This window comes from Manis pentadactyla, chromosome 5 (assembly GCF_030020395.1).
Source record: "Manis pentadactyla isolate mManPen7 chromosome 5, mManPen7.hap1, whole genome shotgun sequence".
Taxonomy (NCBI): Eukaryota; Metazoa; Chordata; class Mammalia; order Pholidota; family Manidae; genus Manis; species Manis pentadactyla.
Genome location: NC_080023.1, coordinates 45,374,499 through 45,402,247, shown reverse-complemented (window position 1 = coordinate 45,402,247; position 27,749 = coordinate 45,374,499). Strand labels below are relative to the sequence as shown.

The following is a 27,749-nucleotide window of genomic DNA, read 5'->3' as shown; positions in this document are numbered from 1 at the left end:
AACTGGTCATAAGGAGAATTATAATTTACTAAGATTTTCAATGGGATAGATTCCCAAGATGTATGTACCAAAAAACAAAAAAACAAAAAACAGTGCAAAATGAAGAAAGAAGCTGCCTCCAGCGATTTCATCTTGGTACAACATGCTACATCCTACATATTTCATCACTTCACAGGGAAAGAAGACTTGATGTACAGTTTCTAAGCAAATTCTTAGGTTTGAGTACAAGCTTGTCACAAAATGCTTTGATATTCTGGGCAAGCCATTTAACTGCAAAATCTGTTTTCTGATCTGCAATGATTATGAAAGGATTACTTATTTTACAAGGTTATCAATATTAAATGAGAATATTTTGGAAAAATCTGTAAAACACAATTTATCTTGCCAGCAATATTTCCAAAACCATTCAAATCTTCTCTTTTCACGTAAGATGACCAAAGGGAAGTACATGGGAAGACTCAGGCGGCCAAGTTTCATTGCTAAACAGCTGTTCAGTGTCAAAATGATTAGGATCACTCCCCATGCTCCTGGGCAACTATAGGAATCCAGTTCTAAGAAATAAAGTAATGTCTACCACTGAAGAAAATTTGTATTGAAAAGCAAACTGAAAGCTTCTGTTGATTAAATAATTCCTGTAAAATACTGAATACACTACTGCTGTGTGGTATTAGCTGCAGGCCTAGCCAAAGGCTAAAGTTAATTCAAAACGAGTTTAAGAATCAAATAATTCTAATTAGTAGTTACTTTCTTTAATGTCTGAAATCACCAAAAAAGCATTGAGGGCACAATCACTCCTTGTCACATTAACCCTGCAATAGGCTGTTGAAAATTATTTATATAGCCTTGTATGTTACTAACATAATTTGTGTGCTATTACTGCTTTAAACAGCCAAATTCTGTTTTGGTACTTACATTTCCAAATCTATGAGACATAGGCTGCATCTTCAGCAAAGAAGAATTCAGTACATTAACATGTTACAGAGAGCTTTAAAAAGCTTGGCCATATCACACTTACATAGCAAAGGATAAAGTTAGTATGAGTAAACTTCACAACTAAGGCAGTTTACTCGAAATGATGTTACGAGGCAAAAAATAGGCCAAATTTTTCTTCCGACGTTATTTCAAGTGTTAGTGCTTTCACACACACATTTTCCGGTCTAAAGGTTCCGGACAGATTCCATCTGGAGAAATGACAGGCCTGACATGCAGATCCAGCCCTTCCATCTGCCCTGAGTCTGTGAACAGCTTCCACGCGACTCCATCACTAAATTATGAGTCCCAAGCAGATTCCTCCCCTCACTGCGGCCCTAGATAACAAGCTCGCTCAACAATGCAGTCTCGATAACTCCGCTACAAGGAGGGAGAAAAGAGGCCACGTGAAACATTTGCAAAAGAAAGCGTGAAAACAGGAGTCAAATAAGAAAACAGTTTGGAAGAGGCGCTGGGAGCTGCGGTCTCTTTAAAACCCTCCCTCACTCCCGTGGCGGGTAAAGAGGGAAGTACACGTGGCGGAAACGCACCCCGGGACCAGCGCGGGCTTGGTGAAGCCGAAGGACTGTGCTCCGCGCCCTCCGGATACGCGGCTCTATCTGTGGGCGGCCGCGGGCAGGGTGGGTGACGAGTCTCCCCTCCCTGACTCGACTCGGAGGTGGTCGCGCGCTCCGGGAAGGGGCCGCATTCTCTTGCCCGCCCGGACCACCCCGGCGCCTGCTCCCACACTTACGCTTGTTGACAGTCTTGAGAGCGCGCGTGAAGTCGCCGTTCTGGCCATAACGATTCACTTCACTCCAGAGCGCAGGTACCGACACCCCTCCGCCGCCGCCGCTCGCCATCTTGAAGAAGACGCGGGCGGGGGCGGGGCGACCTCTGCCCCGGAAGAGAATGTCGGAAGCAGCCAATGGAGGAGGAAATTGGGGGTTGCTAGGCGTACAGCAGTCCGAAGCATCCTTATCCCTGCGTCAGCGTCAGAGACCGCGATGTTAGCTCTCGTAGCTAGAAATGTGCGTGGATAGAAATACACCTTACTTGGAGCCAGTCTGGAGGAAGGAGGCATCGGACCCCGGCAGGAGGCTAAGGAGGGGTTCACCAGTTTCGGCTTAAAGCAGCGTGCGTTTCCAGGGCGACTGCTGCGGGAGAGGCAGTGTCCTGGTCCCACGAGGCAGAGTTGGGCCACGGTCTGTGAGAGGTAAATAAATGGTCTATGGGTGCTGAAATACCAACTGGAAACCATGGGGAGTTGTTTGAAGGAGAAGAGCAGAGGGGTAGAAGGAAAGGAATAGAAAGGGCTTCTCCTTGCTGTTTGAGAATACGTAATAGAGGAATTGGCATTTGAAAGGAATCTTGAAAGATGATTAGGAAACCTGGCGTTCTGCATAAAGTTCTGGCAGAGAGGTGAATATGAGGAAAGACGAAGGAAAAAATCTCCAAGTGCAAATCAAGTTTGGTGAAAACCCCTTGGTTGCCCTTTGGGCTCCAGTCAAGGAGCAATCGAATATAAGGCCAAAAGAGTAATGTATTTTGGTGTGAGAATGCCCAGGTTCACTTCCTGGCTGTGACTCACTAGATTTTTGTGAAAAAGTTACTTAGGGTCCCAATTCCCCGACTGTGAAAGAGATTAATATGTAATTGTTCTAGGAATAAAATTCTATGCATCCTGGCGTAGTAGCAAGTATCAACACAGGGGACTCAAGTAACATAGACATACAGGGTTTAAAGTGTTTGTTAAAGACTTTAAATATCAACATGTGTTTGAATATCAGAACAGGGTGGGTGGGCACCTATTGAGTACTCTTGATGAGAATGAGAGGACATTTTATTGAGTGCCTACTCTGCAGACTTATATTCCTCTCTTGCCCAGCGTAGGAGCCAAGGGTAAGCCCTCCGAAGATGTGCCATTTCAGCATGCAGATTATGTCAGTTGAAAACAATCAAGTTCCAAAGACTGAAAGAAACTTTAGCCTCCCCTCTCCGTTAACTGCATAAAAAGAATTTAGATTGAGGAACTGCTTCAAGAGGGTATCTATCACCATAGATAACATTATAATGTGAACTAGATATTATAGACAGGGAGAAATGTGGCAAAGACTTGTTAAAAGTAATCCGTGTGTCCTACAAACTTTTTTTTTTTTAACCACACATTTACTCTTCAGGATTCCTGTGAATTGCTTCCATTTCCCTTTAAAGTTCCAGGACTCCTCCCCTTTCTCCTTCTCTCTCTAGATGGACTGTAATTTCAGAGGCCAGGGACCATATTTACCTTGCTCACTGTAGTATCCTTAGGATCTAGCACACACCATCACAAATAGTTAATCTTTAACTCTTTAACTGAATGAATATTTGCTTCTCATTTTCCCCCTGAGTTCCTTGAAGGCAGAAACTGTCCAGCTCATGGTTCTGTCCTAAGAGACTGACATGTTTCCTGTCTGATCAGTAGAGTACAATGCAGAAACAGCACTAATGGTTGAATGAACTCTGTCTAGCTCAGGATATAATCTGTATGAATTAGTAAAAATCATAGGAAAAACTGTGGACTTTCACTGACTGTGGAACTGACACAGGTTTCAAGAAGACAATTATGCCTAGATTTTAGGGGGATTAAGGGAGTTCCTGATGACATTTGTTATACCCAAATTTACATGTCAGTTTTTCTGAGGAAAGGTTTTGTAGCTAATATTGGATTTTCCAAAGATGCTTATACTCCCCCCACCCAAAGGTTAAGAACCACAATCTTAGTTCTTTTCTAACTTTTCAGAACATTGACTACATAGGATTCACAATACTCATTATCAGTCTGATACGATATACTTCGTAACTTCTAGAAATTCCTCAGAATTCCTGTTTCTTGTCATTTTAATGGAGTTTTGTGGAAAACAGGATTTAATCTAACGTTTTTGAAACAGTGGTCTTCCAAACTAGAGCAATTTTTTTAAGGACTTATCCGATGCCACTCTCCTATCCTCCTACTCAGGATAAAATCCAAGTAAAGGTCTTTTACAATCTGGTCTCTGCTTACCACCTCCCCAACCCACCAGTATGTTGTTATTCACTCTATACACCCCTTAAATGTTACACTCCACTGATAATTTAGTTACACATAGTCCCATGTTGCCATACCCATGTATTCATTTGACAAATACTGAGTGCCTTTTATGTGCCAGTGCCAGGCATTACTAGTTACTAGAGATACAATTAACATCTAAAAGACAACCCAGTGTACTGATGGATTTTCTAGTTGGGAGAGACAGGCAATGTACAGATATATACTGTTGGTGGTAATAAATTCTATGACTAAAAGTAAGGAAAGGTAAGAGGAATTGAGGATAGAGTGCAAGGAGTGAGTCCCTCCTTTTCACTCACAATATAAACTTGTTCTTTAGATCCCCTCCTCTGTGTACTCAGAATAGCCTATAACCTTTATGCCATATTAAGGCAATAAGGTGTTTTAAAGATGACCGAGATTCACTGCGGCAGAAATTGGATCATGTTCCCTGTTGTACCCCTAGGGTCTTCCACACAGTAAGTACTCAAAATTTTATTTTACACTAATGAATGAAGCCACTTATGATTTCTGAGAGGTTTCCATATATAGTAGCCTGTCATTTTATGCTGTGAGGCATAGGAAATATTTAGCCCCACTTTACAAATGAGAACTGAAGCTCAAGGTGTGATGTGCTCAGGGAAATCTTTTTATTCCTGTTCTGTTTTCACTGTACCAAAATGCTAGACTAACAACTCCAAGTATTTGAGGTTGTGGAAGTTAAATGCAAAAAGCACCACTAAAGGTAAGCATTTTCATTTTCCAGGGACTGCTGAGCTAAAAATGGCCAGATTGTGGATTATCCATGGCATGTCATGCTTTAAACCAGATTAGGCTGGCTTTTTTTTTCCTACTTTTAGAAATTAACTGAAGGAATATCAAATTTAAGGTAATTTCCATGGTGAATCAATTCCACTCATTCCATTCTCTACAGTTTGTCAAGTGGATATTACATAATGCAGTCATGTGCCAAGATATACTTCACACATACTGACATTTAATTTTCGTAACAACCTTACAAAGAAGGTAATGTTATTCCTATTTCACACCTAAGGAAATTGAGGCACAAAAAATTTTGAGTTACTTTAAGGTCACATCGTTCTTCATGTGAACTATGGTAGCCTCCTAACCAATCTCCTTGCTTCTCTTCTTGTCCACACAATAACCAGAGAATTTTAAAACATTAAACAGGTCATGTCATGCCCCTGCTCAAATTTTCCAGTGGCTTTTCCTATCACACTAGTGTGGCCTAATGGCTCTAAGTGCTTTGCTTCTACCAGAATCATCTTCCACTCTTAGCCTTGCTCAGAGCTCCAACAATACTGGCATGTCTGTAGGTTAAGAGGAAGTCCTTCCTTTTTCCTTAGTCTGGAAAGCTATTTCCCCTTGTCTTTGAAACACTGCTCTGCTCTCCTCAAAAACTTCCCATTTATCTCCACCTCGTCCTCTCATCTTGGTTCTTCATATGCACTTAATACTTCTCTGAATCTCTTTCATGGTTTGTCATACCAATAAAATGAGTTTTTTCAGGGTGGGGGCCTGGTCTCTGTTCAGTGCCACTTTCCTAGGGCCTAGAATAAAAGCCTGGCAAAATGTCTGTTTTATGAATGGATGAATGAAATAAGCTTCACACAAGAGCTTATCTTTTGTCTTTTATTTGGCTTCAGTGTTTAAATTTCAAAAGGCATTAAAGTAACAGCAGTTCTAAACATGCCTTTATGAAACAAAGTTTAAGAACATTTTTTATTACAATTTTTCATGTTTAGCTACAAGCCCATAGAAAGTATAAACACCCAAAAATGGCGTACCAGGTAGGTTTGTGCAAGTTACTTTTTATGAGTTAAAATACTTTCAAGTATTTACTCTAGCACTAATGAACTGTACTACTGAGCATATATGTATGCATTTACTTGGAAACTAATAGTGAAATTCATAATGACCATTGATAATGGTCAGTTCTATCCATCAGTCCTATCCAACAGGCTACATCAGTGTTTTTAATTTTTCATACACTGCACAGGAACAGGTGGAGTTTTGCTAGGTAGGGATAGAAGAACTGAAATAGCAGCCAATGATTATTCAGAAATCATGGAGCTTAAGCTTAATGATGTTAAAATCTTTTATTGTTCTTTTGAACTAACATAAGATAGAAAATTAAGTAGTACATGATTTTTATAATTTCCCCTTATCTGGCAGACAGCTAGGCATAGCACATCAGAGCCTAAGGCAGTGTGAGGGAAATAAAGAGTAAAATTTTATTTTCACCTCTCTTGGGGCTTACAGTCCAACAGAGAAAGAACTACTTGTACCCAGCCATCTTAGCTTGAGGTGATTAGGAAGGTTTCACGAAGACTGTGAAGATGAAGCTCTAGTAACTAACAAATATTAATGACAGAAATGAGGACATTCTAAGAACTAAAGGTACAGATATGTGACAATCCAAAAATTATGAGGAAAATTCTGTAACCCTAATGGGTTACATCAGCAATTCTTAACTGATCCTGGACAGATTTCAAGGGAACCCAAGAACCAATGGACTCTTGGTAAACTTACTGTGCAATTTTCTAGGGAGGTCAATGGCATTCATATTTTCAAAGTAATCTGTATTGTAAAAGAGATATTAAGAGTTTATGTTTTAAGTCCTTAGACACGATCAACTTCAAAAAGGTTGAAAATGGAAGACCATCTATATCAGCCTAATGTACAATTTGATCCCTACTTGAGATTTTGTACAGATGATAGGAACATGTGAAAAAGGACTATATGTCTTACCACCCTTTCTAAGATACAATTATTTTAACTTTCTAACACTTATGTGTTGAAATATAGGCCAAGTAGTAATTTAAAGCTCTATAATAAGATTATCATTTAAGAAACATTTGATTATGTTACCTAACAATGACTATATAGTGAATAAAATGATTTTTAGATGTAGTAATTTTGCTTCTTGCAAAGAAATATTAATAAATATGTACATATATTCTAATCCACTAACCTAGAGAAGCATTTATTCACTAATTTTATGTTCAACTGATTTAAAATCTTTTCATTTTGCTTGATTTTTTTCTGCAGCTAAACTAGACATAGTTTTTCTCCTGAAAAAATGCTATGAAATTCTTTCTTATAAACTGCCCCCTCTGATTTTCTTGTCAGCCTGCTTCAGGGAAATCCACGTGTTCAATACACTTGCTCGCAGTTTGGCCCATACCAAATGGTTGTTTAATCCAAATATCTGAGCAGCAAACTGAGCTGATCCTTCTGGAGAAAGTATGGTCGAACAGCTAAGACCTGTTGGTTCAGAAAGGAAAAGAGAAAATTGAGCTGTTAACTGATAATGAAAATACTACTTAGCAAACTCAGAAGTCCTGTTAGCCATAGACAATAAAAACCTACTACATTACCCTGTCTAGACTCGGATCTGTGGAAGGAATTTCTAGCTTTACTGTTAGAGTGGTAAAGTTATTTAAGAGGATTAATATTTATGTGCTATGAACAGTATTTTATATACATCATCTTATCACTCTTTTCACAGAATCCACTTGCAAAGAAATTTACCTTTTTCAAAGTTCTTTTCACATACACTATCCCTATAAGTCCCTAGTATAAGGCAATAAAAATAACACAAGAGACAAGTGGGTAGAAGCAGTTCTTAGACAATCTTGAGGTATATTGTTTTGATAATTTCCTAGCTATTCCTTTCGTCTTAGCACTTGAACCACTCTAACATTTTTAAGCAGTAAAAGAAAGTCACATCCAAACAGTAATTTTAAGAATTATCAGGTTACAAGTAAATTTAAGAGTAATAAAATCTATGACAGTAGAATAATAGCTTCCTGAAGGGTCACCTCTTTGCTCAGGCAGTTTCTTGAGGTGGTACTGTGTGTCACTGAAGTCTGGACCAGCTGGCTTATAGATCAAAAAGCTCCATTTTCCCAATATTATTAGATTTCATCAGACTCTTTGAACTTTCACTCTCCCCAATAAGAACAGACTAAAGTACAAATCACAAAATCAATTTAATTATTTGTATTAATAAATTAATTTATGCACCTCCACCATTTACTGTGTGACACTGGTCAAATTATATAATGCAAATTTTAGTGTCCTTATGTATAAGATGGGAACAATAAGTAGTAGCTACCTTATGTGAAGATTCGATGAATTAATACAGATAAAGTGTTTGGAGCAGTACCTGACACATAGTGTGAACTCAGTGAATGTCAACTTCTCTTAGTGTACTAGGTAGAATGTTATACTCTAGTAACTGAAATACTTTTGCCTACTGCCCAGGACAACCTTTTCTGCTATCAGGAAAGCTTACTTAACAAAAAATTAGGTTATCTAGTGAACATGCCATAAGAGAAAGAGAAATAAGAGTTTTCAGGACTTTATACAGGACACTATAAAACTGTTCCTCAAAAGATCATCCCCAATTCTAGTTATCAGAATGTACAAGTATTTCAGATTCCTTGATCTCTTTGGCAGTACTAGATAAAAACTGTAAAATCTTTGCTCATCAGTTTCTCTTTTCCTAAGCTCCATGGACAATACCTGTACTATTTACTCTGGCATACACCTGGTTATGGCTTCATTTTATAGCTGTAGATTTTTAACATGACAAGTTGATATCATCAGATGTCTAGTCAAAGACCTAGCTAAAGATGGATTAATCACAACATATATCTCTGAAACCATATATAAAGAACAGTGAAGAGCATAAAGATAATAGACATAAATGTAAGAACAAAGAGGTAAGAGCAAGAACATTTTGACAGCTGAAAGGCAAAGGGAGTGGAAGACCAAGAAAATATAATCCTAAATCATAAGCAAGGAAAGATGAGAAGCAATCTGACAATACCAGAACCCAATACCAGGTTGAAGAATTAGTGACACCACTGTTGTGAGGGGTTATTCAAAGGACTACCTACTGGATCACCCCACACACACTTTTGACAAGCTCCATCTCCTTACACAGAGCTTCCAAATGATTTATTATAGTGCCCACTCTTAAACAAGAGCAAATGGCCAAGGATTACCACACAGCAGAGGAAAGGAACTAATGTGAAACTATAGTAATCTTAAGAGAAATGAAAGACTTTACTGCGAAGATTAAACAAGAAAAGGATGTTTAGAGGTGGGAGGTCAGAGAACAAAAAAGAGCTCGTGAAAATTTGAATACTAAATCCAAAAACGAGAGAAGAGAGAAAATGGACAGGGAAGGAAATTATTAAGTCAAGGAAAATTCCCAGGAGTAAAAAGAATCAGTTCCAGCTTAAGGGCTCACTGAAAGCCCAGGATGAGAACAGACTCACAAAGACCCAACTTTGTAAAATTTAAGAACAATGGGTAGACAAAAGATGCTTAGTTTCTAGAAACTAAATTCATAAACCTAGAATCAAAATAGTGGAAAGGCACTGGGGTTCTCAATAACTCTGGAATCTAGAAGACAATGGAACAGTAGTCCCAAAATTCTGATAGAAAATGATTTTCAACCTAGAATTCTATCCCTAAATTATCAAAGAGGTGTGAGGCTATAATAAAAGTGTTTTAGATTTATGAGGTCTTACAAAGTTTATATTTGTACTTTCCTCAGGAAGTTCACCTGAGAATGTTCCCCAACAAAAGTAAATCAAGAAAGGGGAAGATACAGAGCTTTGGCAAGAGGAGATCCAAAACTAGAGAAAGATAACAATGAATGCCCAGGGTAATAACGGATGGCAGAGAGCCTAAGCCAACAGCAGTGCAGTAGGCCTAGAGAGAAGCCAGTCTGTATTGGAACAGGTCAGAAGGCTCAAATACTTATTGTTTTCAACACGTATCAAGAGCGGACTTACACAACTGTGAGAAAAGCTGAGGGTATAAGTAATAAGCAAATCAACTCTTACTGAAACAATACTGACTCAGGACTTCCATCAGATCATTATCTTGCGCAATGCTGCAGTGTTGGATTTTGTTGTTCTATGAGATCCTGGGCCATCTGATAAAACTTCCTTCTATGTTATTTATTGTGGTCCCTAATCTTTAAAAATAAAATTTCATTTCCTCCACAGAATTAACATAATCACATTTACTTTAAAAAACTCAAAACTGTGAATGATGTATTTCTAGGGGAAAAAAAACCCAAATCTGAACTTGATCTAACTACAGACATCACCAACAATTTACAGAAAATATAGGGAATGGAAAAGCATGTTAAACAACATTCAGGAATATGATCAGCCAAATCCAAAATGTGGAAAATTTACAGGACAAATGAAACAGAAAAAAGAAGAGGGATTAAGAGACTTAAGAGAGAGGAAAACTACATGCAATGTAAGGACTGTTAGATCCCAATTTGAACAAACCAACTATAAGAACAAATTAGACAATTGGAAAAACTTGGACCAGTAACTGGAAATTAGATGATTTTAAGAAATTAATTTATTCTTAGGTATGAATCTGGTATGATTATAATTAAAAAACTAGAGTCCTTATCACTGAGAGAGACATACTTAATGAAATGCTATAATATCTACCATCTGCTTTAAAAAAGTCCAGCAGGAGAGGGATACTGTGATGCAAGAAAATGTTAATAGCTGAAGCTGGGTGATGGGCACATGAGATTTCAATACAGTATTCTACTTATGTATATTATGAAATTTTTAAATAAACAATATTTAAAAATTCAAGGTATCTTACCACTGGGTAGTCGAAGAGAAGACCATACATCCTGAGCTCCCCAGTCTGGAGTGAGGGGAGGACAGCTGATAACTGGATATGCAGTGTTACCAGACATCACAGGTCCTAAACCATTGCTTCTGCCTGCCACAGCCACAAATACAGTAGGAATGCCATCCCCTAGGGAAATTACAAGTTTATAATTATGCTAAATATTGAAAAGAGATTTAAAGACAGGTTTAAAAAGGTAGGGGGTAGGGAGACTGTCTTAACTCCCTGCGGTCCTTTATTAGCAGTCTCCAGAAAAAGCATAAGTAAGACACTATTATTACATATATATGAAAAAATACAAGGTTCACCCTGCCATTTACTGTATGTCAAGTAACGAAGTAGCAAGAATAGGTCTGGCCATCTCCAAGATCTATACCATAAAGGAGGTACTAGGGCATTGGTAAGGGAATGACTCAAAAGTCATTTTTACTATTTCACTTTATTTCATTGCTTAGGCTACTGTAACAAAGAATGACACCACCTGAACCAATGTCTGTCCTAGTGTCCTGTGACCAATAGGGTATAGGGAGACCTAGTTAATACAGACTAGTGGTTTAGGGGCACTTCTTGAAACAAGGGTTGAAAGGCAAATTCAACAAAGTATTACCTAAATATTTAAGACCCCCTCAATACACTTTCTAACATACCTCTTAAACCCTTTACTATTTGATAAATTTATCAATTATTCTCTTGTTTACTATAGAAGAGATTCCCTACCTGGAATCCAAAATTTTATATATTGCATTTTTTTGTGGAGAAAGAGTTCTGGCTTTTCTTAGCATATATATCAAAGGGGTCTGGAACCTCCCCCACTCCACAACCTCCTAAAAAATAAATCTTAATAACTATGCTGCCATAGCAACTACCTTGAGAAAGAATACTCAATCAACATTTTTTCCAGTGGAGAAACATTTGGTTGTGTCCCCATGGCTCCATTATTTTAGATCAATGCTATTCCATCAAGATGTTTCTTTTATATACTGAATTCTGAAATTATTCCTTAATTTCATATTTAACTGCCCCCTAGGAAATGCTAGCCATTAAAAGTACTTGAGAGGATCTGCTCCTTCAACCTCAGGCCTCCCAAAATTGATGTGTGGCCTAATTTCTGTTGGAGCATATTAGAAACAATGTTGAGGGGCTTCTTATTAGGCAAAGACTAATAATAAATTAGTCTTTACCTAATAATTTATTGCCTAATTTACTATTATTAGCTTCTTATTAGGTAAAGTCTTGTTTTTATTTTCCTTCCATGCTTGCATTTTCAATTCTTTTTCCCTGCTCTGTTCTTTTATAAGCTCCTAGAGCACCTTAAACTCTTTGGGTGTGAGTATAATGAAAGCCTGAAATATTACATTTTTTCCCTTGGAAATGTGGCAAACCTCTTCTCAAGATTACTAGTCTAAGCAAAAAAATTTGGGGGGAAAAATCTGAACTTCCTGAAATGCTCTAGTTATCTGATGTTTACCTTCATATTCTGCTTTAATTCTCAGAGTTTCATCTGGTCCTTTATGGGCAGATGTTACCCGAAGTTCACATGGAATGCCAAAATTTCCACAAGCCTTCTTGATTTTTTCACAGTGACTGATATCAGAAGTTGAGCCCATCAATACTACAACCCTGCACTGACTTTCTGTTTTCAGAAGCAACTGGAAAAGAAAAACATGGATATGCTAAAGATAACAAGAATGGATAAAAAGAGGAATAAATACCATATAAAAAGTTTACAGAGCTGTTAATTTATAGTAAAATTACATCTGGAAAGAGTTTTTTTCTTTCTTAATAGACCAAATTTAAGGCAGAGACAAACAGAATAAAAATACCAAGGACTTATTTTTCAAAATAACCTACATATATAGGAAAGTGATCTTCATAATTAAGACCTACAGAGTTAAGATTTTTAATCAGATAAATTATATTTACTATTTTGCTAAAAAGGAAGAATAAAACTTTCTAATATTCAGGAAGTTGTATTTCAAAGCAGGATTTTTAGTACATTTTAAAAAATGGAGGTTAAGGCATAAACAGCCAAAATAAAAGAGTTTATATTATAAATCTTTGTAAGTTAGTTGCTTGGAATTCAAAATACATATTCCCATGGATATGATGTTCTAAAAGTGATTATGACCCTTGGAAAACCACAAAGCCCATTCAATTTTTCTGGAGTTACACTAATAGTCCCACAAATCTTAAAGTAGACATTTTAATGTCATATGGAGTTCTAATTTTGAACTTTGCTAATGGAACTCTGAGTGGCAGTGCAGAGGTGGGTAGTAAATGGAAGGCTTCTCCTGAAAAGGCAGGGAGGAGACAAGGATTCCAGGTTTCCCCAGGAGTTTCCAGGATGCCAGGATAATTCAGCAGGTACATTTTCTAAAAGTGATCTTTAAGAAAAAAGGAAAGACCTGCACCCTCTCCTTTTTTATTTTTGAAGCAAGATTTGCTTGGAGAAAAACACAAGATAGTATGCATTTACTACAATAGGTTTTACCTCTACTCTTTCTGCAACCCACTCAAAATTTCTCTTCACCATCTGGAGCCCTTCAGGAGTTACTTCCTTGAGGTCACGATATGACTAGAAAATAAGATAGAAAGTTTAGAATATAAGTATTCTATTAGTAAGATTCTTGGTATCTGAAGTTATTTGGTTTCTTAGTTGGTGGTACAGATTCTGAAGAGTTTGCAAAGCACAGGATATACCTCAAAATGAATCTGAGCCTACGAATTCATTCCCTGAATAAGACCAGAGAAAGTTCAGATAGTAAAGTATATTTTCATTTAAGGATAAGTGTTTTCTACAATAGCAACCACAATTAACTACCCTGACAATTCTTATATTTTAAGTAAAGAGGCTCTTGTCATCAGTTTGTTTTTTATAGAAAAAGCAGAAATGGAGCTTGATAAGAACCAGAAGACTTTGGAAAGAGTTCCAGATTTGCCACTTATTCTTTAGTGTATCATAAGGAACAGTAATTGTTACTTTTCCTCCCAACTTCCCTTTCGCCTCTACCCCAGCCTGTTCTTGCAAAGGATAAAAAAATCTGAAGCATGATCTACCTGTTTGTCTTTCTGCTGGCTTCGATCTCCTGATGGCCAGAGTCTCCAGGAATCATTATCAATAACATCAGCAAGGACAATTTCTTTGGTGGTTACATTAACACCAAATTCAATCTGGAAACAGAATGTCACCAAAGAGTTTCTCAAAACTATACTACTAAACACATTTCTCAGTTATACTCCTTACTTTCAAATCTTCCATTTTACCTTCATATCAACCAGGGTACAGTTCTGAGGCAACCAGGATTTCTCCAGGATTTCAAAAACAGCCTGTGTTGCATGATTCATGATATCCACTTCAGTTTTGCCTATAACAAGTCCAGCAAAGCAAAATTTTGCAGCAATTAGCTGTTCCTCAGACCACTGTGGGTCATTATTGGCATCATCCTGAGAATATAGGAGTACAATTTAATTAATTTAAATAAACTTAACTTTTCAGATAAAACTTAAGTTCTTTTTGCCTTGAGAATGAATTCAGAAGTACTCGACTTCTCCAGAGTTAAACCTTGTTTAAAATACCCTTTAGTTCACAGCAATTATTTTTAATTTGTCTACTTTGAAATGCTACTTTAAAATTCAAAATATTTGGGTGAATAACTTATTTTAGGTCATAAAGTATTTGAAAGAATTTGCTTCCTCTACAAATTAATTTAAATACAACCTGTGATTTCATTTTTCTTTAATCAGGGTCAACAAAATGGTTAAGAGGGTCAAAATACATGTTAGTCCACCAAATCTTTCCAGAATGCAGTTTTCATAATCTCCTCACCTCATTTTTGGTAAGAATTTATACAAGACTACATTGTCTTTAAGGGCATTATTTGATAATTCTGAGGCCTCACACAAAGTAAAGAGATTAGCAAAAATTTTAAATGCTTTCACTTTATTATAAGTAGTGTCTCAACCTTACACGTAATTTCTCTTTTATGGATTCTTGATTTATATGCTGCAATCATAATATGAACAGTTTAAGCTATGCAGGTCACTAATTAAAAATGTAACACTGACACCGCTTCAGAAATAGAACTATGCTGACCAGCATAAATGAAAATGGAAAGAGAAAAGCAGTTTCAATTAAAAAAATAAATACAGATTCATAACCATGGATTCCTACTTTAGTGTATATTTCTGCCCTTTAAGAAACACTGTTAATACAGTTATTCTATATTATTACCTCTCTTCCTAGTAACTAATTTTATTTTTTCATTGTTAGTCATGTTGGTCCAAAGTAACACATGTATATTTTCTTAGGTCTGAATTATCATTGCTAATGAAAGTGTATATTATTATATTTCTGGAATGACAATTGTAATCTCAAAAGCTGTAATGCTTAAACTGAAGGAACAAAATAGCAGCAGGCTCAGAGACTCCAAGAAGGAACTAGTGGTTACCAAAGGGGAGGGGTGGGGGAGGGCAGGTGGGGAGGGAGGGAGAAGGGGATTAAGGGGTATTATGTTTAGTACACATGGTGTGGGGGATCACAGGGAAAACACTATAGCACAGAGAAGGCAAATAGTGAATCTGTGGCATCTTACTACACTGATGAACAGTGACTGCATTGGGGTATGGGTGGGAACTTGATAATATGGGTAAATGTAGTAACCACATTGTTTTTTCATGTGAAACCTTCATAAGAATGTATATCAATATTACCTTAAAAAAATCTGCCAATAAAAAAAAAAGCTGTTATAGTGCTTAAATCTTTCGACTTTGTGATTATAAGTTTGCTGCTATGTTTTAGTAAGACACAGAAGTATAAAATAATTACCTTGAAAAACATCTCCACTTTAGGCGGGTAAAACATATATCCTTCCTTGACACCAGGATTTCTTTTGAGAAAAGAACCAGTTGCTATTCTTCTACAAACCCATTCAATTGGAATCATTTCACACTTAGGTGCAATAAAAGCTGTCTCACCACATTTTTTGATGAAAGCAGTTTTGATACCTACATATTGATGAAAAGTACAGAAAAAGGAGCATTAAAATTATACTTAAAAAGGTAGACTCCAGGCATAATAAAACTCTATACAACAAAATAAAAACCCTATCTAGCCAAGTTCATTATTCTTGAATACTATCAAAAATAAATGTAATCTTTTAAAAAGAAAGTAGGAAAAGAAATTTATTAATATGGCTTTCTACTGTTTATCAGAATACTCAGGAATATTTCATTTTAATGTCACTTGGAAAAGTATACAGTGAATCAGAAGATCTGGGTCCCACTGTCTTTACTATCCATCCATTCATTCGTTCATTCAAAAAATACTAAGTACCACTTCTGCCACCTAGTACCTAACTCTGCTTAAGGCACATAATTTATCTAAGTGCCACTATATTATTTCTAGATCAGATTTGGTTGCAGTATTCTCAAACTCTATGGTATAGTATTATATGGGTCTTGTAAAAAAATACCTACTTAACAAAATCAGTGCCCTACATTCTGCATAGTTTTCTTAATATTTGAAGAAGCTAATCCTTGAAAAAAGCATCCAACAGGTAGCAGCAGAAACACAGCAGTCAATTTGGTAAGAGCAAAGATATTTGTTCTTCCTCTCCCTTCTCTAACAAACCATTACTGGAACACCAAGAAAAAAGAACTAACTTGTAATGTTGGGATAAGAACTGTATTATGTGGTGGTCTTGGAAAATAACAACCTCTCTAGTAGTTTCAGTGTATCATGAACCTTAAGATCCAGCAATTCTACTTCTAGGTATTCTAGGTACTAACACTGCAGCCTGAAGATGAGCATTATTATGTTAAGCCTATGCTGGTTTCCAGATATTTTAATTCATGACAGTACTACAGTATTACTTTGTAATGTGATATAGTAACACTGCTAGGGGAACCAGTATTGAGAACTGAAAGTGGGGACTAAACAGAGACTTGCACACCAATGTTCACAGCAGCATAACCCACAATAATGGAAAGGGGGAACAGCTCAAGTCTCCATCAACAAAGGGACAGACAAAATGCAATATGTACATACACAATAGACTATTATTCAGTCATAAAAAATAAAATTCTGATTCATGCTACAAGGATTAACCTTGAAAACATGCAAGTGAAATAAAAGACAAATATTATTTAATTCCACTTATATTAAATACCTAAAATAGGCAAAAGCACAGACAAAAAGTAGAATACACATTACCAGGAGCTGGGGAAAAAGGAGACTGAAGAGTTGTTGAGTGAGCCAGTTCCTGTATGGGTCAAAAATAAGTTCTGCAAATGCATAGTGGTGATGATTGCGTAACATTGTCAAAGTACTTAATGTCACTGAATTGTACACTTAAAAATGGTTAAAATGATAAATTTTATGCATGCATATTTTATCATAATTTAATTTTAAAAATTATCAACACCTACTTTATGTCAGGCATTGGGAACACTTGATAAGGTAGTATGATGATCATCATACAAAATGGTTAAGGACACTGAGGCATAGTAGTTATGTCAACTGACGCTAGGTAAAGCATGAGTTTCCAACCCACACACAGTCTGAACTCCATGGGCTGCCCACTTAACCCCTATGCTATGCTACCTCATCTAGAAGTGTTTTTACATCACATACAAAGTCACAATAGAGCATTAACATGAATCAGAACATTTCCTAGAAACCTGCATAGGTTTAACACAGTGCTTATCTTCAGGCTGCAATGCCAGTACCTCTAATCTCAATCTAATCCTCTAATCTAAGATCAATTTTTTATGAGGAAAAGATTGGGGATCTTTGATCTTATGTATGTATCCATACATGAACAGAACCTACGTTTAGAGAAAACATGCATAGAGTAACTGTTTTGTGTTAATCATTTAATCTTACACAAAAATTTTGAGGTAGATATTACTTACATTTTACACTGAAAGAAGCAGAGGCTCAAAGAGGTAATTTAACAAGCTAGGGCAATGCTGTCAATGAGTAACGGTGTATGGATTTGAAATGCACTGTCCAGTTCTAAAACCTATACTGTTTTCTCTGCATCCCCTCCATGTTTGAACAGTAAAAACTAATTGAAACAGGGAAAATAGATTATGATATGCTGCATAAACAGGAACTCTGGGAAGGAGTGTTAGCTGTTTAAGCAAAATGGTCATTTTAACCTTTGAAGAATGACTGGGTTTATGCTCATGGGCAGACAGGTGATTTAATCCAATCCTTAACTGAGGTGGTAATTACATGCTTGGCTTCAAGGCTCTCCTTTTTAGGACTGTTAAGCGTTAGTCATATTTGCCTACCAAATTTGACAGGCTGGTATCTAAATCTATTGTTTAAATGATAGGTACTTTCACTCAGAGGAAAACCTCCCACATCTAAGGGAACCAAAAGCACAAAATCAACTTATGGTGACTTTTATACAGAAAATAAAAAAATTGTTTCTGGACAGAGATTCCATTTAGATGATACAGTGACTGCTCCTACACATGCTAACCATTAAAGCAAATTTCATGACTACATATGGTAAGAAAAAGAACTCCCTCCATTTGTCTCAGTAGTCTACAAAATTCAAAACTCCCATCAATATCACTAAGAAACTGTAAGGCACTTCATACTTTGAATTACAATGGCCATGTATAATAGCTTATCAGCCCACATATCCCTGGGACCATCCATGTTAATACAGACATGTTAAGGCTGCCCAAGTCCCTATTTGTGCTTTAACAACTGCACAATTGTTTTCATGTCACTATTATCACAATTGGTTTCTGTGTGGGAACCAAAACTTAAAAAGATTAAATTTTTAAGTACTGAGACCAAATCCATGAATTTCATAACTTGGGTACAGCAATGTATTATTATTTCCATGGAAAAACAGTATTACCTATACCCATTTTTGTCTGGTATTTTATAGTTTGCTCATGAGTAACAGTGAGAAAACTAGAATCCTGATTTACTAATTCTCATTCTGGTGCTCTTTCCATTCTAATTCTTAGAAATACCTTAATTTGGAAAATACCTTTGGTTATAAAGACAGCAATTTTAAATTGGGCCACTGGTGATCAACTAGTCACAGCATTTATTTAACTATTAGCAAGTAAAAATTACATAAGACTTAACCAAATTCACATATATACAATGGAATATTATTCAGCCATAAGAAAACAAATCCTAACATTTGCAACAACATGGATGGAGATAAGAGGGTATTATGCTCAGTGAAATAAGGCAGGCAGAGAAAGACAAGTACCAAATGATCTCACTCATTTGTGAAGCACAACAGAGCAAAACTGAAGAAACAAAACAGCAGCAGATTTACAAACTCCAAAAAGGAACTAGCAGTTACCAAAGGGAAGGGGTTGGGGATGGTGGGTGGGGAGGGAGGGAGAAAGGGATTAAGGGGCATTATGATTAGCACACATAATGTAGGGGGGGGGGTAGGGAAGGCAGTATAGCAGAGAAGACAAGCAGTGACTCTATAGCATCTTACTACACTGATGGACAGTGACTGCAATGGGGTGTATGTGGGGGACTTGGTAATATGGGTAAATGTAGTAACCAGTGTTGCTCATGTGAAATCTCTGTAAGATTGTATATCAATGATACCTTAATTAAAAAAAAAAAAAACTTAACCAAACTCCTTATCTGTGCCCTCCAACTAATGTATTTAAGAATTTTTTACAACAGGTTTCCTTACTTTCATAGTATTAAGATCTTACAACACTTCTATGAACGAAGTTAAGTTTTAGCAATGTTAAGTGTGCATAATACAGTAGTTCAAAGATAACTGCTGGAGTACTTCATTTAGGGTGACCAACTTTCCCAGTTTCCTCAGACACTGGAGTTTCAGAGTCAAAACTGAGAAAGTCCTAGACAAATCGAGGCAACTAGATCACCCTAATTCACTTGTCCTTAAGCCCCAGAAAGTGCACTCCATAGTGCCTTACTGGATAAGCAAATAAAAACTTGGGATATACTTAATGTCCATTACTTAAAAGCACACATATAACCCCACAGCTCTGTGTAATAACTGTGTACACAGAAGCTAATTTTTTATTAACAATCTATAGCATTAAGCAACTTTTCAAAACTTTTAATCTGTATGGGGTGCAGATAACTCTGGAGGTTGAAAATGGATTACTCACTTATACTGCAAAAGCAACCTAAAATTATTTTGATGTTTTCTCTGGAAATCTACTCAATCAGTGGGAAACCACCAATTAAGAGAGCATTGAAATAAAAATCTTGGCTGTATTATTTAGAACGGTGGGAGGTCTTTTAAATTTATAGCAATATACTCACATTCAATGCATAGAGGGATTTATGATGTGGATGAAAATTTAGGATGGCAATTATACCTATTTTTTTCACACTAACTTAAAATGTGAAACTATACTTTGGAAGAGGCAAAACTAAAGAATCCATTCTGTACTGACAGAATGGATTTAAACTGAATTATCTTTCTATTCTGTGGAAGACAGGCACATCTACTTTGATGAGAAATTAAAGTATTAGATTCTCCTTTAGATTTAAGGAAGATTAATGCCTTCTGGAAGCTCTAAGAAATGAATGGAAATATTGGAAGAAATAAAGGAGACTTAAGTTATTATAAAATTAGAACTCGGGTAATAAATAACAAAGCTTTTATTTTACAGATAAGGAACCTGAGGCTTCAAAGACTGTGTTACCCAAGGCAATGAACGAGGCCTCTTACATAGGAAGAGCCCCAATCTTTAACCCACTGAGATTTCATACACTACCGACTGAATACAGCTGTTGACTGAATCCCTGAAGAAAAATCCACTATCCTAATTCCCCTTCATTTGCTTCAAACACCCTCCACAGAATATTCTTTCTTTAGAATAGATTTCTCTATTGGAAATAGCCTTTCAGTTTTACAGTAGGAGGTAGCCCTGGAGATCTTGGACCTAGTTCAAATTCCAAATTTGGGGAATGAGATGAGATGTAGCTGTAATTCTCAGATACTTTTGGGGACTTTCAAATGAAAGAGGGATTTGAAACTATTATCTCCAAGAGATAAACCAAAAAATTGTATAAAATTATAGGATCTGAATTTTAATCCATCAATTATAGCTGTTTACCACCACAATGGGGTTCCTAAGGTTCCTAAAAAGATGTCATAGAAGTTGCAGAGCAGACATGTGTGCCAGACAAAGACTGTAGCAAACTGTTAGGATTCCTTTTAACTAACTAAATGATACCATTGTTAAAAAGAAGTAACATGAAGATGCTCTACATAGCTAATCATCAGGGAAATGCAAATTAAAACCACAATGAGACATCACCTCCCACCAGTTAGGATGGCCAATATCCGAAAGAAAACAAATTCTGGCAAGGATGCAGAGAAAGGGGAACCCTTCTACACTGTTGGTGGGAATGTAAATTAGTTCAGCCATTGTGGAAAGCAATATAGAGGTTCCTCAAAAAACTAAACATAGAAATACCATTTGACCCGGGAATTCCACTCCTAGGAATTTACCCAAAGAAAAAAAGATCCCTGATTCAAAAAGACATACGCACTTCTATGTTTATTGCAGTACTATTTGCAATAGCCAAGATAGAGAAGCAACCTAAGTGTCCATCAATAGATGAATGGATAAAGAAGATGTGGCACATATACACAATGGAGTATTATTTAGCCATAAAGAGAAAAGAAATCCTACCATTTGCAACAACATGGATGGAGCTAGAGGGTTATTATGCTCAGTGAGATAAGCCAGGTGGAGTACAAGTACCAAATGATTTTAGCCATTTTTGGAGTGTAACAACAAAGTGAAACCCAGGGAACCAAACAGCACAGACTCACAGACTCCAAGAAGGTACTAGCAGTTACCAAAGGAGAGGGGTTGGGGAGGGTAGGTTGGGAGGAAGGGAGAAGGGGATTAAGGAACACCATAATTCACAATCACAATATAGGTAGGTGATGGGGAAGGCAGTATAGCATGTAGAAGACAAGTGACAAGTAATGACTCTATAGCATCTTACCATGCTGATAGACAGTGACTGCAATGGAGGGGGGTTGTTGAAGACTCGATAATATAGGTGAAGTTGAAACCACAATGTGGTTCATGCAAAACCTTCATAAGATTATTTATCAATGATATTTTAATTTAAAGAAAAAGAAAGTGCAGACCCAACCTGGGGTCACTTCTCCTAGGCCTAGTTACCAAACGGGCTTAGTGACCAACCTATTTGCAGTTTCAGCCTCTCCTAGGAGTAGAATTCAAAACAGTCAGTCTGGAATTTCCTCCTCACTTATGAGGGTATCTGTAAGACCACCTGCTCTTCCTCCTAAAAGAGGATGACCTTATCTGAAACAATCCCCCATCTTTTCTTTTGCTTTTTGCCCCACCCTCCTGTCTGTAAAAACCTTCCCCCCTTTTATTGTTATCATTTATCTACAATTACATGAAGAACATTATGTTTACTAGGCTCTCCCCTTCACCAAGTCCCCCCCACAAACCCCATTAATAACCTTCCCTTTTTTACAACTCCTGGGATCATTTATCTAGATGGGATGATGCCTGATATATTAATTGCTTAATAAAGCCAATTAGATACTCAAATTGACTCAAGCTGAATTTTTTTGTTTTTTTAAACAGATTTAGTGGCAGTAGTGGGAACCAAAACAAATCTCTTTATTTGGGAACAAGTAACACAGGTATGGCACTCATGAACTCTTTTGACTTCATCCTTCTATTTCTGAGGTCTATTGGGGAATTGCACTTACTTACTTCTCTTTTTGTGTAGTTACTTGATCTAATTGGTTTTACAATCCAGGGTTAATGTGTCAGTCAGTTTAGACTGAAAGGAGGCTCTAAGAGAAAGCCAGTCCTTAGCCTTTAATTCTGTAGGCAACTCCACATTGGTTTCTCTTCTCCAGTTCCAGTCGGTCCCTATTTACTGGGGGTTTGTTGGTTTAATCCTTCTCCAATTCCAGTCTGCAGACCCCATTAATGGAGTGTGCTGGTTTAGTCCATGCTGGGAATTGCTGATGGTATGCACAGGGACTTCAACTGGCTAGTCCACAGTAATGTCTAAACCCTTGACTTTTCCTTTGGATTCCATGCTACAAACTGCTGATGGTTTGGTGTGCACAATTTCCCATTTGTTTGGAATCCTTCCCCACATTCCATGTTGGGAACTGCTGGTGGCAACTGCAGCTATCCATTTGTTTGGACTTAGTCCGCAGCCCTGGTTCTTTGGGGCCTGCTGGTTTAATCTTGTCCATAGTTCCTAGTTTGCTAGTTATTGTTGGTGTCCACAGTTCCATTGACTTGGCTACTGATGGTTTTTGTTAAGTGTGTTCAAACTAAAGGGCATTACTAAATGGACCTCAGAAGTCCACAAGAAAACCAAGCCTTTTAGTTTGTCAGATAATTGGTATAGCTCCAAGTAACCAAAAGGCCTAGCTAAAAGTAGAGGGATCCTTTATAGTTAGAGATTTGAGCATACTGCCTCCTGGCACAGATTTATATTTTATATATAAAAATTAGAGTTCTGGGAGTTGCAGATATCTACCACAATGGCAAAATCTTACTAAAGACAACCTAGAATTACAATGGCCATTATGGAACATTCCAATTAGATAAGATTATTTAAGAAGTGCACCTGAAAGCAAAGGTTCCCAAATTAAACACAGAATGGGATAACTATTTTAACGGGCATATGGGTTCCAAAAGGTTTGAAAATTCCATAATAGTTTAATCAGTTCAGAGCAAAAGCTAATGAACTAAAGAGAAAAATATATTTAGAAGATTAAAACAGAAGACTGTAAGACTGAGGTAACTCCGGCTCCCCTCTATCCTCCTTTATTTGCATATTCATTATGGTTTTGTCCCTAATCTGAACTGCCTTTCTATTCTGAAAAGATACTAGTTACCTTTTTAGATAAAGACCACCCAGAGCTATAGGCAATCCTTTTCAGGTGTTTCTCACTCCTGGTTAAAGGCTGAACTAGGGGCCATAGTAAAAGAATTTCATAAACTCAGGATGGATCCTCAAACAATTTTACATTTTTATAAAGTCTACCTCCTGAGGCAAGTTGAAAGGAGGCAATAAAATTTCCTGTTGTCCCTTCGTTTCCAGTTCCAGGTAAATTGGTTACTAATCCTTTCCCTCCTGGGAATGTCTAGTGCCTTCTTGCTTGCTCATTTTATATCCTAAGAACTTAATTAACTTGGCTTTCTGCCTGCCTGGGACATGCAGGTTGTTAGTTTTCTTTGGCTATCTCTGGGAGTGACTCTAGATCTTGTGAAAGTATCTTTTGTAGTTTTTCAAATGTTTTTTGGATCCATGAGATTACTGCCAGAAATATTTACTGTTTGTTCTAGCTAAAACCTGAGAAGTTTGAAAGCATTCAATAACTTCCAAATCAGAAACTGGTATTGACATCTTGATTCAGTTTTTTAAAGGCCTTTTCCCCTAAGCCAAATGTACCCAGAGGGAAAGAAAAACCATTGGTGGATGAGTGTGTCAGTCCTGTCATTTAGGTATGCCAACCCAAATCTTTAGGAATTAACAACAGCTGTCCTTGTTTTGCAAATCTAATCTTTACAGGACCAGGTGTGGCTACAGTAACAACTCAAAAGTCCCTGACTCCTTTTACCAATCCCCAAGACTCTCTTATTTATCTCAAAAGTATTGTCACCTCTCTGGGAACTTTTATCTAGGTCATCCTGATTCCTAAGAATGAAGAAAAACGATAAAGAGGTCTTTAAAAAAGACTAACAGCTATAGAAGCAACCCTGCCCAAAATCTAGCCCATAGTTTCCATGAAGTTGCTTGTCAAGGACAAACACAAATCTTAAGTATCTTCTCCACAAATATGAATAACTGAAACATCTGTTTGGGTTTGTCTATAGGTCGAAGTATGTCTATGTGTATGTGTACATGTGTGGTATTTTTCTACCTCCAGAAGGTGTTGCTAAAATTAACTTATAAGAGTTCTATTTGGTGGTGTGAAGACAAGTATTTTTCAAGACTGGACACACTAAAACTTTCAGAAAGATAGAAACTAACCTGTTATGTTTTCCAAGTTCATATAAGCTGGATAACTTTGGTAAATTATAGCTAGTGTAACTTTGTTAACAGATTGTGCAAGTTCCTTTACCTTTAAGTGATCTCCCTGAAAACAAAGATTTTGTGTTTTATCAAAGTAATTTCCTGTGTTTGCTATCAGGCCTTTGATTACTTAGGAAAATCGAGTCTTACTATTATGTTAAAAGAGCCAAGTTTTGTTAATTAACAGTTAACTTCCCAAAATGAAATTCTAAATGAAGTCTTTTTTGACCTGTAAGAAACAAATATTCCAAAGATTTTGTTAAGCTGATTAGGTTCATTTAATATTGTTCAATTACACGGCAAGCATTTTCAAATAAGTAATGCTAAGCCTTTTGTATGTCCTATTTATACATGTATATAGTGTTCTAGAAGTTATGTAAAGATCCTAGAAATCTGGTATGTTCTGGTATACTGCTATCACTTTCAATTCTCTTACGTTCTGAAATTGCTGTCTACTGAAACCCGAGTGTCAGGGTAGCACCCCAGCTGACTTTCATGCCAAGTCAGTAGCGACAGATCTACGGACTGTGACACATGTGGATGAGGTCAGTTCTGATTCTGGGTAAAATGACCCGACTATCAGACTTTGGCCATCCTGATGTCCATGTAATATGGCAATAATCTGCTCCTGACTCAGAGAAACTAACATAGCTAAACAATGGCTGTAAATTAAATAACCAGATGGGGCTATGGGAAACTCAAGACGGCCTCTTCATCTTCCCCAGGTCACCAACAAATCCCATTTTTCATTTTTTTGTGTTTCTTCAGCCATCTTAATAAAATTAAGGAAAATTATTTTGTCCCTATAGGTCCCAGACCTTCTCCCTCTGGGCTTCTGAACGCCTGCAGCTGGACTTTATTCAAATGCCACTTAGTATGGGTTATCAGTATGTTATTGTTATTGTAAATGTTTTCCCAATGGGTTGAAGGATTCCTTTGTTGCAAGGCTGATGCCCTCACAGTGGCAAAGAAACCACTGGACAGTGTGTTTTAGACTATGGGTCTCCTTCCACTTGCAGATTCCAGTGAATGAGGCACCCACTTCACTGAGCAATAGCATTACAAAATCTTTGCAAACCTCCTAGAATCATCACTGTCCCTATCATCCTCAATCATTAGGCAAGGTCGAAAAGAACTAATGCAACCCTCAAACTTAACATTTCTAAACTTGCTGTTACTAGGGGACTTCCCCTGGCCATTGGTCTTACTGTTTGCTGTACCCTCATTTGAAAACATAAACAGTCTACACAGGTGGTCATTGGCAGACCAGTGTCTATTGTGTACTTTTTACTGATGTTTTACCAGTCAAGCTTTTGCTGATCCCTTGTCTCATGCTCATCTCCAAGTGTCTAATATCTTATGCTCAATCCCATCATCAACAGGTGAAAGAAGTGGTCCCAGATCCCAATTCAGAGAATCCTGTTGGTCACAGTCTAAAACCTGGTGACTGGATACACTGGATGTCATTAGGGAAAGACAATCCTCCAGTCACATTAAAAGGGACCTTACCAAGTGCTGCTCCTAACCACTGACACTGTTGCCAAACTAGAAGGTATGGGGCCTTGGGTGCACATCTCATAGCCCAAGAAGGCTGCACTTGAGCCCTGGTCCCGTGCAGATGGAGACCTCTGAAACAAATAGCTGAGAAAAGGAAGAAGCTGACATCAAGGTAGACTGCTTCTGCCTAAAACAATACTTTTAACTAAACATGAAATCCTCCCTTTCTTTTCTTTCCTTTTCCTCTACTCTGGCATTGGCCTGGTCAGATAATGCCTTCATCTCTATCTCCTAGGACATTGCTAAGGGAGGCGGGGGGTGGGGAGTGGGGGGTAGTTACCTCTGTAATTTATAAAAAACTTTTATTTCAGGGTAGGAGAATATCTCTAACTTGTGCCCTTAAATTTACATCACTGAGTTCGTAAGGACTTACAAGGAGGCTTTTCATGATTCAGGGTTCATTCTTTCCGCAGGTTCCTACTTCCCAGGGAAGGGACAAATGCAGATGAGGCTATGATCAGGAACTTCTTAATTGTTGAAGTTAGTGCAGAATCTGCTGCTGAGGCAATAGCTGCCCAACAAAGATCGTTAGACTCTCTAGTCGAAGTTGTTCTTGCTCTGATATGGCTCCCCAAGTACATTCTAATTAACGTAATAATCTCCCTAGACACTTGTATCTTCTCAAAAGCTTTAAATGCACGTAAGCAGCCAGTAACTACCAAGCAGATGATCTCTCTGTGACTGGAACTTCACCAAACTGAAGAGAATGACAGACACAGGATCGTGAACTATAGTTAGAATATCACAGAAATTAAGCAAAACGTGACCCAGTGACACTACACGGAAGGAACGACAAAAGCTGCAAAACTATAGAGCAGTAGCTAAGAGCAGCACTAACACCTTAAATTTTTATTTAAGATGTTACTCAGAGGTAAGCTGAAAGTAATCAAAAAGGGGAGATATTGTTAAACAACACAAGCCCAAGATGGGGTCACTTCTCCTAGGTCATCTCACCAAACTGGGGCTTACTGCCCAATCTGATTGCAGCTTTAGTATCTCCCAGGAGTGGAAATTTAAACCAATCAAGTCTAGATTTACCTAATCACTAGTGAAGTAATCTGCATAAGACCCCGTTGCTCTTTCTCCTAAGGGAGGGTGACAATTCCTGAAACAATCCCATATCTCTTCTTTTGCTAGTAACTTTTTTGGCCCTACCCACCTGTCTATAAACACTTTCCACTTTGTACAACTACTGGGATTGTACCTCAATTTGATAGATAGGATGCTGCTTTATTCATGAATGGCTTAATAAAGCCAATTACATCTTCAAATTTACTCAAGTTGAATTTTTTTTGATTACTTACTAATTCCAAACCTAATTAGTGTTACAGTGAAATTAAGAGTTTCTGGTTTGACTTAAATAAGCTT

General features: G+C 37.3%; 2 protein-coding genes and 1 long non-coding RNA gene across 6 annotated transcripts in view; 1 reads left to right on the top strand and 2 right to left on the bottom strand.

The window, feature by feature from the left end:
• The window catches only part of SRP72 (signal recognition particle 72), a 30,851-nt gene extending 28,734 nt beyond the window's left edge, over positions 1 to 2,117 (bottom strand). Inside the window, exon 1 of the mRNA XM_036895170.2 lies at positions 1,724 to 2,117. Within this exon, the coding sequence (XP_036751065.2) occupies positions 1,724 to 1,832 (109 nt within the window). The 5' untranslated portion in view covers positions 1,833 to 2,117. The remainder of the gene's footprint in view (positions 1 to 1,723) is intronic.
• LOC118917401 (uncharacterized) lies at positions 21 to 27,656 on the top strand. 4 transcript variants are annotated; one of them, XR_008997741.1, is made up of 5 exons: positions 2,867 to 3,015; positions 20,396 to 21,580; positions 22,364 to 22,422; positions 26,207 to 26,493; positions 26,795 to 27,656. It is a non-coding gene; the product is annotated as an uncharacterized LOC118917401 (long non-coding RNA). The 4 variants fall into 4 exon arrangements; XR_008997742.1 differs by lacking the exon at positions 2,867 to 3,015 and adding an exon at positions 14,494 to 14,580; XR_005026789.2 differs by lacking the exons at positions 2,867 to 3,015; positions 20,396 to 21,580 and adding an exon at positions 21 to 1,610.
• PAICS (phosphoribosylaminoimidazole carboxylase and phosphoribosylaminoimidazolesuccinocarboxamide synthase) overlaps positions 5,676 to 27,749 on the bottom strand; it is a 57,369-nt gene continuing 35,295 nt past the window's right edge. The window contains 7 exon segments of the mRNA XM_057502252.1: positions 5,676 to 7,324; positions 10,715 to 10,873; positions 12,213 to 12,393; positions 13,236 to 13,319; positions 13,802 to 13,915; positions 14,009 to 14,188; positions 15,570 to 15,748. Coding sequence (XP_057358235.1) covers positions 7,158 to 7,324; positions 10,715 to 10,873; positions 12,213 to 12,393; positions 13,236 to 13,319; positions 13,802 to 13,915; positions 14,009 to 14,188; positions 15,570 to 15,748 — 1,064 coding nt within the window. The 3' untranslated portion in view covers positions 5,676 to 7,157.